Source organism: Rhinopithecus bieti, unplaced genomic scaffold, assembly GCF_001698545.2.
Source record: "Rhinopithecus bieti isolate Rb0 unplaced genomic scaffold, ASM169854v2 scaffold_3062, whole genome shotgun sequence".
Lineage (NCBI taxonomy): Eukaryota > Metazoa > Chordata > Mammalia > Primates > Cercopithecidae > Rhinopithecus > Rhinopithecus bieti.
In genome coordinates this window covers 4,778,907-4,792,348 of record NW_016804432.1, presented here as the reverse complement: position 1 = coordinate 4,792,348, position 13,442 = coordinate 4,778,907, and the positions used below count along the sequence as shown (strand labels likewise).

General features: G+C 54.9%; 2 protein-coding genes across 2 annotated transcripts; both read left to right on the top strand.

The window, feature by feature from the left end:
- Positions 1-1,395: 1,395 nt before the first annotated feature.
- HOXD12 (homeobox D12) lies at positions 1,396-11,239 on the top strand. The gene is made up of 4 exons (XM_017868313.1): positions 1,396-1,969; positions 2,116-3,351; positions 4,850-6,202; positions 10,487-11,239. Exons 1-2 carry the CDS (start codon positions 1,396-1,398, stop codon positions 2,352-2,354), a joined length of 813 nt encoding a protein of 270 aa, XP_017723802.1. The 3' UTR covers positions 2,355-3,351; positions 4,850-6,202; positions 10,487-11,239.
- On the top strand, positions 8,548-11,242 carry HOXD11 (homeobox D11). The gene is given in 8 exon segments (XM_017868310.1): positions 8,548-9,238; positions 9,240-9,266; positions 9,268-9,477; positions 9,479-9,503; positions 9,506-9,582; positions 9,584-9,690; positions 9,692-9,729; positions 10,487-11,242. Coding segments are annotated over 8 exon segments (1,035 nt in total). The 5' UTR covers positions 8,548-8,923; the 3' UTR covers positions 10,723-11,242.
- Positions 11,243-13,442: the final 2,200 nt, after the last annotated feature.

Sequence of the window (13,442 nt, the reverse complement as noted above, 5' to 3'; positions counted from 1 at the left end):
CCCCCCCCCCCCCACCAGAGCAGGAGGAAGAGGCCGATTGCGTTCCCCAGAGCCACCCAATTGGTCGCCATAACTCACACAATAAAGTCGCAGCGCGGTGGTCAGTCTTGCCCTCCGGCGGCGCCTGTGTGGTCTCAGTGCGGGAGCCCGCGATCTAACCAATTCCAGCTTGGCTCGCAGACCGAGGGTCCTGCTGCAGGCTGAGACTGGCGCCGGTCACGGGGTCTCCAAGGGTCTTGGGATCGGAGGCAGGAGGGGGAGGACCCCTAGTCCGCTGATCGGACTAGGCAAGAGGGCCAGCGGCGGGGCCTGAGCACACCGCTCCCAGCTAAGAACTGCTGCCCTTCCCACTTCGCTGTTTGTCAGACCCGTGAACTCCTTATCCCCGGCACCCCTGGGGGCGCTGAGGCGAGGAACTCTGCTAGCCAGCTGCCTCCGAACGCCCGCTCTTCCCCGGCCAGGTGACTCTGGCTCTTCTGCCTTTCCACACCCACTCAGGGGAGTTCGTCCTGCTTTGCCCTCCACTTGGTGGATGGGGACACCACGGAGTTCTGGTTTGCAGTGTGTAGTCCCGGAGAGGACTCCTGACGATAAAAGGAATGTAGCCATTGGCCACGATTGGTGGATCAAGCTGATGGGTTCCCTGGCGGACATTCTCCATGGACCTATATGGCAACTTCCCTAGGATCAGAGTTCTTAGCCATGGGAACACAAACCAGGAGTAGTGTGGCCTCCTGCCTGGATCCCAAACTTGGGTAGTTTGTGACGCCCTTTTTGTGTCTGCGGCCTGGGACTGAGGGCTCAAGCAGTGAATGGGTCTTTGCTGCCAGATCTCCAGGCAGAGGTCTCTGGAGAAAGCCTTTCTGTGGGAATGATTGGGGTAAGAGTGACATTGCTTAGGCCAAGGGACAGAGCTCCTGGTGCCGCCGGACCGCGCCCTCTCCGGACAAGTCGCGAGGCGCCGGTTAATGGAAAATGCCTCCGCTGGAACTTAAAGCCTGTAGATGCAAGCTGGGCCCAGAAAGCCTGCGGAAAACGGATCACAAAGCCAATCACAGCCAAGAAGAGTCCCAAGGGACACTTGGGCAGAAGCACCCTCTTGCCCGATGTCCCCAGCTGCCGAAGCCGGGCTTGGAACCCCTCAGAGAGTTAGTCTTCGCTCAACTTGATTTGGTTCTGCTGGGAGCCTCGTCTTTCTTTCGCCATCGAACATTGCGGGTGTTATCATAATACTCTGAAGGGGGGGAAAACGGGTCGGGGGGATGTAGGCGGTGCTGAAATGACCGGCTTTGAAGAACCTGCAGGCAAAGTTTCGTCCAATCGTCTGAGCCTGTCCCCTTATTCCCGGTTGTAACTAAATACTGTTGCGAGCGCAGCCGAAGCCCTTTGTTGGAGATGTGTGAGCGCAGTCTCTACAGAGCGGGCTATGTGGGCTCGCTTCTGAATTTGCAGTCGCCAGACTCTTTCTACTTCTCCAACCTGCGGCCGAATGGCGGCCAGTTGGCCGCGCTTCCCCCTATCTCCTACCCGCGCGGCGCGCTGCCCTGGGCCGCCACGCCAGCCTCCTGCGCCCCCGCGCAGCCTGCGGGCGCCACTGCCTTCGGCGGCTTCTCGCAGCCCTACCTGGCTGGCTCCGGGCCTCTCGGCCTGCAGCCCCCAACAGCCAAGGACGGACCCGAAGAGCAAGCTAAGTTCTATGCGCCCGAAGCGGCCGCTGGGCCTGAGGAGCGCGGTCGTACCCGGCCTTCCTTCGCCCCCGAGTCTAGCCTGGCCCCTGCAGTGGCTGCTCTCAAAGCGGCCAAGTATGACTACGCGGGCGTGGGTCGTGCCACGCCGGGCTCCGCGACCCTGCTTCAGGGGGCTCCCTGCGCCCCTGGCTTCAAGGACGACACCAAGGGCCCGCTCAACTTGAACATGACAGTGCAGGCGGCGGGCGTTGCCTCCTGCCTGCGACCTTCACTGCCCGACGGTAAACGGTGCCCATGCTCCCCGGGCCGGTTTGGGCCGGGACGGGAGGTGGGGTTCAAGGGAGAGTGTAAGGGGAGGTGAGCCGCCTGGGGGCGGGCATTAGACAGAGAACGGGCTGGGCTGACGTGGATTGGGGCTGTGTTGCAGGCCTGCCGTGGGGGGCGGCCCCGGGGAGGGCCCGCAAGAAGCGGAAACCCTACACGAAGCAGCAGATTGCGGAGTTGGAGAATGAATTCCTCGTCAACGAATTCATCAACCGGCAGAAACGCAAGGAATTGTCCAATAGGCTGAACCTCAGCGATCAGCAGGTCAAAATCTGGTTCCAGAACAGGCGTATGAAGAAGAAGCGCGTGGTGCTGAGGGAGCAGGCGCTGGCGCTCTACTAGCCGTGCGCGTGGCCAGGGTCCGGCTGGGTCTGCTCTTTTGGACAGAGGCCTTGTTTGGGGAGGGGGATCTGGGGCTAAGGCTAAGGCTTTTCCTTCGGTTCCTTCTCTGCTAGTCCCAGAAGCCACCAAGAGATTTAGAGACCAGGCCAGCTCGGCCTCCTTGCTTTCCTCAGTCCCTGAGAAGCCCGTGAGAAACCTGCGGAAGTACAGTGCAACTCTGGCTGGCCTTAAGGCTTCCACGTGGGGGCACTGAGGCCACCTCTCCTTGCTCCTGGCTGGGGCATTTGCACCCACCGCTCATTCTTGCTCCCTGGTACCTGGATTTTTCTGTTTCCACCCAATTCGTTCTACCTTTCCCCCTCTCTCCAGCCCCTTCAGCCTATAGCAGTTGCCTAGTTAGGGCTCAGAGTGGAAGGCCTCCTGAGGGAATGGAAAGGACGGTGAGTACAATTAGGTCTCTGCAGCAGAAGCCCTTTGTGGCAAGGCCAGTATCTTCACTCTGGAGAAAAGAAAGGGCACCATCCACCCTCCACCCTCCTGTCTGCCCTGGCTGATTTGAGAGGACAAAAGCCACACTAGATCTTCAGACTTTGAGAGGAAAAGGGAAAGAAGAGGAGGGGCTGGGTATTGGGGTAAACTTGGAGATATCTCGAAATGAGAAATGTGAAATAGGCCGGCGCCTCCAGCTGGGTGGAATAGAGTGGAACCTTCATTTCCTGAGATGGGATGAGAGAGACTGGGGCTCCAGACAAAGTACCATCTCCAGACAAGACTGGCAAATATTGCCCTACTCCCACCTTCTTGTACGTGCCTAGGCCAGGCCCATGAACCCTGTAACTGGATACCCAGAGCCTACCTCTGGGGACAGGAGCTGCTGGTCTGGTTGGAAGCTCTGTTGCACAGGGAGGAGGGAAAGATATCCAGGGGGAGGAGAAGGGAGTGAACAAGAGGAGGAGGGGTGCTACACTCCAGCTGTAAATATGGCTTTCCAGTTGAGGTGAGTAAAGGTGTTGGCACATCTTTCTTTCTTGAATTACCTTAATGGACTCCCAAAAGGATAGGCAAAAGATCCTTCTCAAGAGTCAACGGTTGGGGAAGGAAATCTCTTAGATTCTCCACCCGGCTAGCTGCTCTTGACAAAGCAAAGAGGACCAGAAGTTCCTCTCACCGTCTCCACCATCTGCCAACGCTACCAGAGGCCCAGCTACTGTGCCCCTTCTGAGGCATGTCTGGCCTGTGCCAGTGGAGACTTCAAGGTCCTGGACCCTGCCAGGCTTGCCTCATGGAGGCAGGGGTTCCCAAATGCCAGGTGGAGTTGTTCTGGGTGTATTGGAGTGTCCCGCCTTAATCTCAGTGAACAAAGCCTCCCCTTGGCCAGCTCATTCCACTATCCCTGCCTCTTTTCCCTCTCCTTCTGACATATAGCACTCCTCCTTCGCACCTCCTAGCATGATACACAACCCAAGGATTCAGGATGCCTTCCCAAAGTCCGGTGATTTCTTTTCAGTGGAGGACCTGGCCCTAAACCTGGAATGGGCACCTCACAGAGAGCCCTGAGCCTTAGCCTAACTGACTTCAGTTGATGTTTAGACTAATTTCATTTTCTAGGCTATCTAATAGTTATCATGCATGTTTTGTTTTGATTTTGTCGAAAACAGTAGCTTGTATATATCAGACACAATATATACAAATGTTTTGAGTGAAAATAAATATTCAGGTCTGAGCCAAGCTGTCAAGGGGCTGAAGTCAATTTTTCAAAATGTTTTGGATTCCCCCTTAATGTTCTTCAGGCCACCAAATTCGTTTTTCTTTTCTGACTATTGTTTCACCGCGGGTGTTGACTGTTCGTTAAATGAGAAAATGGCTTCCGAGGCGGTCAGGAAATGGTGTGTAAAAGCCTCGAACCAAATATGTTTGGAATATCCAGAAGGGAAGGACCATGGCAAATGTGAGTGTGTCTCACATTAAGGGGACTCTCAGTTTGTTGCAAGCTGGGACTTCTGCACTTAGCCTAAATTCTCAAACTTTAAAGCTTGCAGGGTCTGTAAAGATTCAGGGTCTGTAAAGATTTGAGGTTCCTCAAATTTCAAAACAAACCGTCTGTCTCCACGGAGTTTTGGTCCCGCTTCTCTGGAACCGGCTAGGTCCTGCTAAATCCTTGATACCAGCCGGTTTACCAGGAGCCCAGCAGACTCCCTTGGGAAATGGGGCCTCAAAACTCCCTAGTCCATCTGAACCTCTAGCTCAGTCTAGGAAAGTCAGGGCCTGCTTGCTACTCATCTTCTAGCAAACACCAGCTCCTAGCTGGTGGAGGTGGAAACTAGCTTTTAGCTAGAGGAAGAATTAGTAAAACTACTGAATCGCTAATACTAAATAACCAACATTTCAACTCCCCTTCCCAGAAGCAAATTTGGTGTATAATTAAATTTTTAATTGTTCTTTAATTGTACATACACACACAACTATATATACATATATGTGTATATATTCAATAGGAGAGAAAGAAGCAAGAGCTGCCAAGGCCCTATGGCTCAAAAGGATTCCGCACCTGGCTGGACACATAGAGGCTATGGTACCCAGAGCAGGATCTCCAAGTCTGACTCTGCATTCAGAGGTTTGCCTGCTCAAAAACAACTGAACAAAGGCAGAAGCCGCACTGAGCCCTCTGAAGGCTGGGGGAAGGAGGAGGAAAGCATACGTACTCAGATCCAGGCCTTAAGACAGACAACATGGAGGCCGTTTCTTTCCAAAATATATCATTAAATCATCGTGTTCTTTTCCTTTAGCCTGGGATGAGTGGGGGGAGGGGATATTCATGGGATCACTCCTCACAGAAAATTAAATTATTCTAAATATAAAAGCGTATCTCTTGGTTCAGCAGTTTTTTCCAAATCTATCCCGTTTGCTATTTGACACAAATACAACGACTCTGGTGTCTCCTTCCATAGCCCGGGTTCCCGCAGAGATTTGGAACCACTAAGAAATTTGTAAGAAAAAAAATGCTGAAGAGAAAGGACGCTAAAATCTGAGTGCTCAACTTTCCCTTCAGAAAGACAAATGTGTCCTCTGAAATGCTGCAGTCCAAGCGGGCCTCTTGACTAAGAAAACGGTTTTAAAAAGAGAAAAAAACCAGCTTCGTCTGTCATTCAATCAGTTGCAAACTCAGAGGGCGGCGGGGACGGGGACGCTTTTAAGGCCTGGGGTTCTCCCCAGGGAGGCGGGCTGGGGAGGCTTCCGGGATGCCGACGGGTGGAAGAGAAATCCGGAATCGTTGTAAATATTCATGTGGGGGGGATGCCCCTTCACCCGCCTCTCCCAGCTGCATTCCCCCCTCAGTGATAGTGGGGGAGGGCAAGGCGACTGCCCCACTGTCCTTAGACAAAGGTGATCTCCTCGTATTTTTGTTCTCCCGTCGCTTGACTTAAGGAGTCCATTCCGAAGACTCTGCAGGGAAGGAACTGGCTCTGGGTGTTTTCCCTGCGTTTCTCTTCTTTCGTTTCTTAAAAGAGCATAAATAATTAAAGTTTGGCAGGGAGGAAAAGCTTTCTTGCAGAACTGTAGTGGCAATAAATGAAATGACTCAGAATCCCTTCCCCAGTCAGCTTTTACGAGAGCTGCCAGACAGTGTCTGTTCACGTTCTCCAGATACCAGGGGCGCCCTGACAAAGTTAAGGTCAAGTTAGTGTCTTATCTTGGGTGGCTCAAAATCACCGCATCGCGTCCCGTCGCTGTGCGGAAAGCTCTTCCTCGCGGAGCTGCTGGCTGCGCCCCGAAGGCCTGGTGCGCTCCCTGTGTTTCGGGTGGGGCCGCGCAGACAAGGACAAGGCCACAGAGCCGGGGTCTTCACGGTAGGTTCTCGAGCGGGGACGCGCGGGTCCGGAGGCTGCGGTTTTCCCTGGGTTTCGGGAATGGGGGCAGGAACTAGGAGGGAGTTGGGGCCAAAGAGCCAAGCGGGCTGGGACTGGAATGAAAGCGCTCTGGGTTGTGGTGTGGGTCGGGGTGCAAGGGTCCGCGCTAAGCAGCCGAAAGGGACCAGCCGCCCCCTTCGCCTGTGCACCGGCGCGCTACTGCAGTTGGCTCACCCTCCCCCGCCAAATCGCTGCTCCCGCCGGAGCTGCCGTCGCCATGTCGTTGAACTTGAATGGTTCGTCCTCCCCATTTCCCTCTTTGGCGGTCAGGAGGCTCCACACTGGGGGCGCCAGGCTGCCTGCGCCCCACCCCGTGCTGCCAGCAGAGAGAAGGTGCGAGAATTTTTGCGAACCCCCAGACACATAAAGACCCGGATTGAAGTCATCGCCGCTGCCCTGGGTCCTGAGCTACCGCAGGGCCAGTGTGCAGCGTCCGGGGAGCCATTTTAGGAGAGAGATCCAGGGGCGTCGACCACGAGTCCTAAAGGGAGAGGCTTGGGCCTGGGATGGAAATGGGGAGGCAGATACGTGTGCTGGGGGTCTGGGTTGAGAAGAATGTCAGCTGGAATCTGGGCGGGGGTGCCAGTTGTGGGGAAGGAGCACACAAGATGGGCAGTTCTAGTTGGGGTAGGCTCGGTGCCCTCCAGTCGCCACAGACCTATTTGCGCAGTGTTGGGGGAGGGAAGCAGACATGGGAAGGGGCGGAGGAAGGAGAGAGGAAGGGAGAAAGGGAGGGAGGAGAAAAAGAGGAAGGGGGGGACATCAGCCAGAAAATAGATATTAGCTCAGACCACCCGCCTTTTCTCTGTCTGTCCGCACGGTGGGCAGAGCGCACAGCACCGGCACTGCAGCAGCCCGGGCCAGGGAGGGAACCAGCATCACAGCCAGCGCCGCCTGCCCTGGGTATAGGACTGAGGCCCAGGCCCCAGCACTGGGATTGCCTGGGCGGAGGAATCTTGGGGAAAGGGGCAGCCTACTGCCCTCGGTTCTGGGATTTGGGTTTGGGAAGGGACGGTTTACCTTTGAAAAGCGTCTTCTCTCTCGGAGGTGGGAGCCCAGGCCTCGTCTGGACCCATGGGCTAGGAGAGGGTCGCGGTAGGCTGGGAGGAGAGTAAGGCCTCAGGGGAGTGGATGGGGTGCCCCGCGAAGAGTCTGCCTCAGAGCCAGGTGATACAGAGGGGCTTCAGTAGGAAGTCAGGCGCCGCTGAGAGCCCTCAGAGAGACAACTTATTTTGGGGGAGGGACTGAAGTGACCATGCCAGCCCAAGGGTGCCAGAAGAGCCTCGGGGAAACGCGGCGTGGATGCGCAGGCCTTGGCGGGGCTCCGAAGCAGTGAAGGGTCTGGGTGTAAGGCGGGCACCCAGGCCAGGCCTGAAAGCAGAAGGGTGAGGAGGACGGAGGTGCAAGTGTGAGGGGGTTGTCTCTTGTGGGGAGCCAGCGGGAAGCCAGGCACCCTGAGAGTTGGACTCCAGATCCTTTTGTTCACCAGACTCCCCAGATTCTAGGGAGGCCAGGGGCCACGGGCTGAGCTCCCTCCTGGCTTTAGTGCTAAAGGGGAAGGCAGAGAGGAACAGAGAGAGAGACAGAGACAGTGACACACAGCTTAGGGGAAAGGAGGGGAGAGAGGATGAGAGGGCAGAGAGAGACAGGAGAAAGGAGAGGGGAAAGCAAGAGGAAGGAAGAAGGAAAGCGGAAAAGAAGGGGAAGGAGAGAAGTGAAGTCATGAGAGAGAAGGGAGAAGACTGACGAGAGACCAAGCAAGGAGAAAGAGAGACAAGAACAGAGAGGGAAACCAGAGAGGAGGGAAGAGAGCCGGGAGGGCACGAAGGCCCCGGCCTGGGTGAGTGCCTAGGCGGTGAGTGGCCTAGGTTTTTCCGAGGTCAGCCCTCGCACCCCTGGGGGCAGAACCGGAAAGACCCAAGTCACTCCGCGCTGAACGCGCTGGGCAGAGAAATATGTAAATCAGGGCTCCCTGCGCCCTGGAGAGTGGCGAAATTACGCCCGCCCGGTGAACAAGAAGCAACAAGCTCCCAGGCGGGTGAGCTGCAGAGGGTGGCAGAGTCGTGGGGGAGGGAGCGGCTGCAGTAAGGGGGGTGGGGTTCGGAACCTCACACCCTCACACCTAGTTCCTAGCTTCTAGGGAGCCTGGAGCCGGGGCTCCCCCCCTCCGCTCGCTGCTTCTCTCCCTTCCCCCTTCCTCCCCCTCTTCCCCCTCCTTCCTCCTCCCCGCCGGCCTCGGTCCGCGTACTTAAAGCGGCGCGGGAGGGCGGACGCGGGCGGGCGGCCCGTTCGGGCGGTGGCAGATGCGCCCAGCGGTGGCAGCGGCCAGCGGCGCGCAGGTGACCGGCCTGAGGCGCAGCCTGGTCAGGGAGCGCCCTGGGAGAGCTGGCGGGAGAGGGCAGCCGATCCGCCCCCAGCGTCTCGGCGCCAGGAGCTGTCCCAGGGCGTGTTGGCGAGCGTTGATATAGATATAAGGACATTTCTCTTCATGGCGTCACGTGACATAATTACCACCAGAATCAATCAAGATGAATTGCACGTCAGCGCCCGGTGGGGATTTTTGCTTAGTTGATCCTGGCCCAAGCCTCTTGTGCAATCGATGGCTCAGGTTGGCTGCGCGGGGAGCGGCCAGGGGCTCGCTGGCGCGCACGCCGCTGAGCCATGAACGACTTTGACGAGTGTGGCCAAAGCGCAGCCAGCATGTACCTGCCGGGCTGCGCCTACTATGTGGCCCCGTCTGACTTCGCTAGCAAGCCGTCGTTCCTTTCCCAACCGTCGTCCTGCCAGATGACTTTCCCCTACTCAACCTGGCTCCCACGTCCAGCCCGGTGCGACGAAGTGGGCCTTCGCGACTATCGTGGCCTGGAGCGCGCCAATTGGCGCGTTACGCGCGGCGGCGGCCGGCGGGCGGCAGCGCGGGAGGGCGGCGGCAGCGGGGGCGGCGCAGCGGGGGCGAGCGGCGGCGCGGGGGGCTACGACTCCCTACTACGCGGCAGCTGCGGCGGGCCGCGGCGGCGGCGCGGCTGGCCGAGGAGGCGGCCATGCAGCGCGAGTTGCTCCCCGCCGGGGCGCGGGCCGGACGTTGCCTCTTCAAGGCGCCTGAAGCGGTGTCGTGCGCCAGGGCCGCCGCCACATCGCCCCGCGGGACGCCGCCAACTATCTACAGCGCAGGTGGGCACGCAATAGGCATCATGCCACAAGGCTTCGACCAGTTCCTACGAGGCGGCGCCCGGGCCGCCGTTCACGGGCCGCAGCCGCCCGGGCCTCCCGCGCCGCCACAGCCCGAGGGCGCAGACCGGACAGGGGCGACCCCCAAGACCCGACCCCAAGACCGGGGCTGGTGGCAGCGGGGGCAGTCCCTGCGCCAAGGCGACCACTGGCTCGGAGCCCAAGGGGGCAGCAGAAGGCAGCGGTGGCGACGGCGAGGGCCCCGGGCGGAGGCGGGGCCGAGAAGAGCGGCGGCGCAGGTAGGCACCGGGTGCTGGGAGAGCGGTGGGCCCGGGGGCCGCTGGGGCGGGGGGGTGGCGGGGGCCTCCCTCTGCTTGCACCGTTTTATGTGCTACTTTATAAGCATTCGAAGAGGTTTATACATCCTATAAGATTTCCCGGGCCGTTGTAAAGCGTGTTTATGGTAGGAAACCAATTTAGGTGGGCTTAAGGTAGACTTGGAGGAGGACATTAATCGCTGTAGAGAGCCTTTTCCCAGTTTTGGGCAGGGGGATGCTAGAGACCATGGAGGGAGGGAGGGAGATTTCAAGTCAGTGTGAGTGCGTACACCCGAGCCTCCTGCTTTTAAGGGAGAGAGGCGGGGGGGTGGGGAAGTGGGGGAGTTTGATCCTTGCACTGGACTTTATCCAAGCCGCTAGCTGACGCGCGCCGCTGGAGTCAAGCAGATGCCCCGGCGGGTCCGCTCTTGTCTCTCTTCCCTCAGGTTCCACTTTAGAGCCTGCTTTGCCCTCTGCTTCCCCACCTCCGTGCCAGGTTGTGTGTGTGTGTGTGTGTGTGTGTGTGTGTGTGTGTCCGGGCGTGAACACATGTCCACGCCCGCACTGTCTCCTGTGCCCGCCCATATATCATCCCCCACGACGCAGGCAGGGCCTTTCAGCCGCGGCAGAGAACGTCCCCAACGGGGCCAGGGTCTGGCCCTCGCTCAGTGGCCCGGGCGGGCGGGTGGGGGCTGGCAGGCAGCGGCCTCTCTCACCCCTTGGTCTCTTTGCCTTGCAGTGGCCCCCCAGCGGTCCCGGAAAAAGCGCTGTCCCTATACCAAGTACCAGATCCGCGAACTGGAACGCGAGTTTTTCTTTAACGTGTACATAAACAAAGAGAAAAGACTTCAACTCTCTCGGATGCTCAACCTCACTGACCGGCAAGTCAAAATCTGGTTCCAGAATCGCAGGATGAAAGAAAAGAAACTGAACAGAGACCGTCTGCAGTATTTCACTGGAAACCCCTTATTTTGAGAGCTCCAGGAAGCGCCCCCTCCCCAGCCCCACTCACCCACCCTCCTTCCCACCAGCCTGCCCTCCGCAGGCCCAATGTCCTTGGGTTTAATGACGTCTCTTCTCTGTGGAACTTCACGATTCCTTCCCACGGTCAACTCGGGACCTCCCAGCGACCACTGCAGCCTGCGGACGAGGCCGGGACTTGGCCGAGCGGATCCTAATAAGGGGAAAATGGTAAATGCAAACGTCCGTTTACAATTTTACCGCCAATGTGCTGTCGTTCCCCCTCCCCCTCTCCGAGTCCTCGTGGGGAGACGGCGGGGTCTGTAGGAAGTTAGGCCGGGTTGGGTGTGCTAGAAGGCGCTGGTGTTTTGCTCTGAGTTTTAAGAGATCCCTTCCTTCCTCTTCGGTGAATGCAGATTATTTAAACTTTGGGAAATGTACCCTTAGTCTGTCATATCAAGGCATGAGTCACTGTTTTTTTTTTTTTTTTTTTTTTTTTTTTGTGCGAATAAATGGTTTCTAGTAAAATGGAGGTTACAGCTTCAATACACTGTATGAATTCTCCTCTTCGAGGTTTAGTGCTTCATTAGGATATTTTAGTGGCCAGAACCTATGCAACTGAAAATCGAATGAAATACTTTGTAGTCCCACTACAATGGTAGTCGTTCCCTCCCACCACCTCTAGGTTACTGGTTTTAAAAATCATGTTAGTGATGAATTTCTGAATTGACGATGTGACCAAGAAATGCTGGCGCTGCCTTCTCCAGGTAGTAAGGCTGGGGCAGCAGAAACCTAAGAAACAAACTCCCACCCCTACCCCTAGTCTAGTGTACTTGGGATTTCTGAAAAGAAAACAACCATTTTAAAAAACTGGTTAGAAAATCCAAATGATCTCTTACAAACTAACAAGGAGCCACAGTCCCTTAAAAGAAGAAACCAAAATTAGAACCTTCCATTGAAGGGAGAAGTTTTCGAAAAGAAAGTCATCAGTAGGTGGAGAGGGCTTGCTGGTATCATCAGTGGACCTGAAGTAGGGAAGGTAAACCCTCCCCACCCCCACTAAAATAGGGCCAGGAGCTGCAGACCCTCTCGCGGCATTTATCGCTTCAAGTTAAAGAATGTGGTGAGGACTGTACTGCACTTTATGTTGCAGGGCCAGGCAGGCTGTTTACAAAACCTTGAACTGTCTAGACAACACCATAAAAGCCAAAGTTCTAAACAGCTTAATTGGGTTATATTATACACCTTCTGGTGGACCCAAAAGAGATTTCCGCAATGTGCAATAAACTGGAGGAGTGAGAAAAGTTTCTCTCTCTCTGAAAAGAGTGAAGTGAATCTTATGACTCTTAACCTCTCCTAAGCCCAAAGACAAAATATAAATCTGTAAATGCACAGTATCCCTTGCATCTTCCAAGGAGTCATGCATTTCAAAATGCAATTTTAAAAATTGCTAAGCCTTATTTGGGAAGGAAAAAATAAGTGTATAAATGTATGCCTTTGAACTTCCGAAATGTCAAGGTCATCACCTTTAACCTTTCTGAATAATTAGGAGCCTTAAGGTTCTTCTTGATTTTCAGCTGCCACCCACTCTCACACATACATGCTCACACATAGCCAGAGCCACACACACACTTATGACCACACAAAATCATACCAGGAGCTCACCATAAATCTAAGAAAATTCCTAATTTCAGGATCAATAACCTTAATTTCCCTGCAAACGTTTGTGTAATGCAATAACAGTCAACTTCTTTTTTAAAATACTGATTAGATTAAAATGCATGCTAGCTGCTTTCACTACAGCTAGGAAGGGCTGAGAATTTTGGCGGAGGGTCTTAAATAGTGATCCCCTTTGCTTTAATGAAGAACTGCAGTTTTAAAATCAAGCATTTGAAAGAGGGAGTTTTGTGCAGCCTTACACCTTCATTAAATTTGAAAGCAACTTGCCACCCTGTGAAATAAATTATTGCACTTTCTATAATAAGAAACAAAAGGAAATATAATTATATTGCTTTTAAAAGCATCCTTTGGTGAAAGATGCAATGGAAACAAAGCCTACAATCGAAAAATTTCGTTAAGAAGGGGATTCCTTTGTTTGGGATTCTAGATATCGGTTAAAATGTCAGTGCCACAATAGTATGATCGTTACACGAGCTTAAAACTGTTTTTTTTTTCTTTCTGTTTCCATCTATTTTTTTAAAACTTCATCTAAACACAGCAAGCTTGTGTGCCCACCACCCAAGGCAAGCCGAACCCGAGATACCATTTCCCGTTTGCAGGGGCCTGGAGATCCACACGAGGGCGCGCTCACGTTCCAGAAACCGCGTTTGACCAAGAGGCCGCGGTACCTTATCTGTCCAATACTGGATTCTAATAGGCGACCTCAACCCCTTACAAACAGGCGGCAGCTAAGGTGTTTGCTAGTTTATTTGTTCTAAGCAGCCATGATGTGTGAGAAGCTGTATAGAGACAGAAAACGGAGCAACTAGATTTAAGAAACAGATAAACTAATCTTTGTCTTTTTAAAGATAAAGCTATTGCAAAAGAATAGCTTGGTATAACTTGATGGTGTGGAGGAGAGTTTTCAGAGATAAATGTATGCATTTTGAAATACACCATAGCCACTGCTAGTTAATTAAATTAGGGAAAATCAATTTTCTTGGTTTCAGTGTGGTGAGCCTTGTCTAGGGTTGGACACCTCCCCACTTACATCTCCCTACCCCCCCCCCCCCCCC

What these genes read in the sequence shown, in the direction of transcription:
- HOXD12 (XM_017868313.1), top strand. Translation starts at nt 1,396, where the DNA reads ATGTGTGAGCGCAGTCTCTACAGAGCGGGCTATGTGGGCTCGCTTCTG. An exon ending in GCGACCTTCACTGCCCGACG is followed by an intron (nt 1,970 to 2,115) that starts GTAAACGGTGCC and finishes GCTGTGTTGCAG; the next exon opens with GCCTGCCGTGGGGGGCGGCC.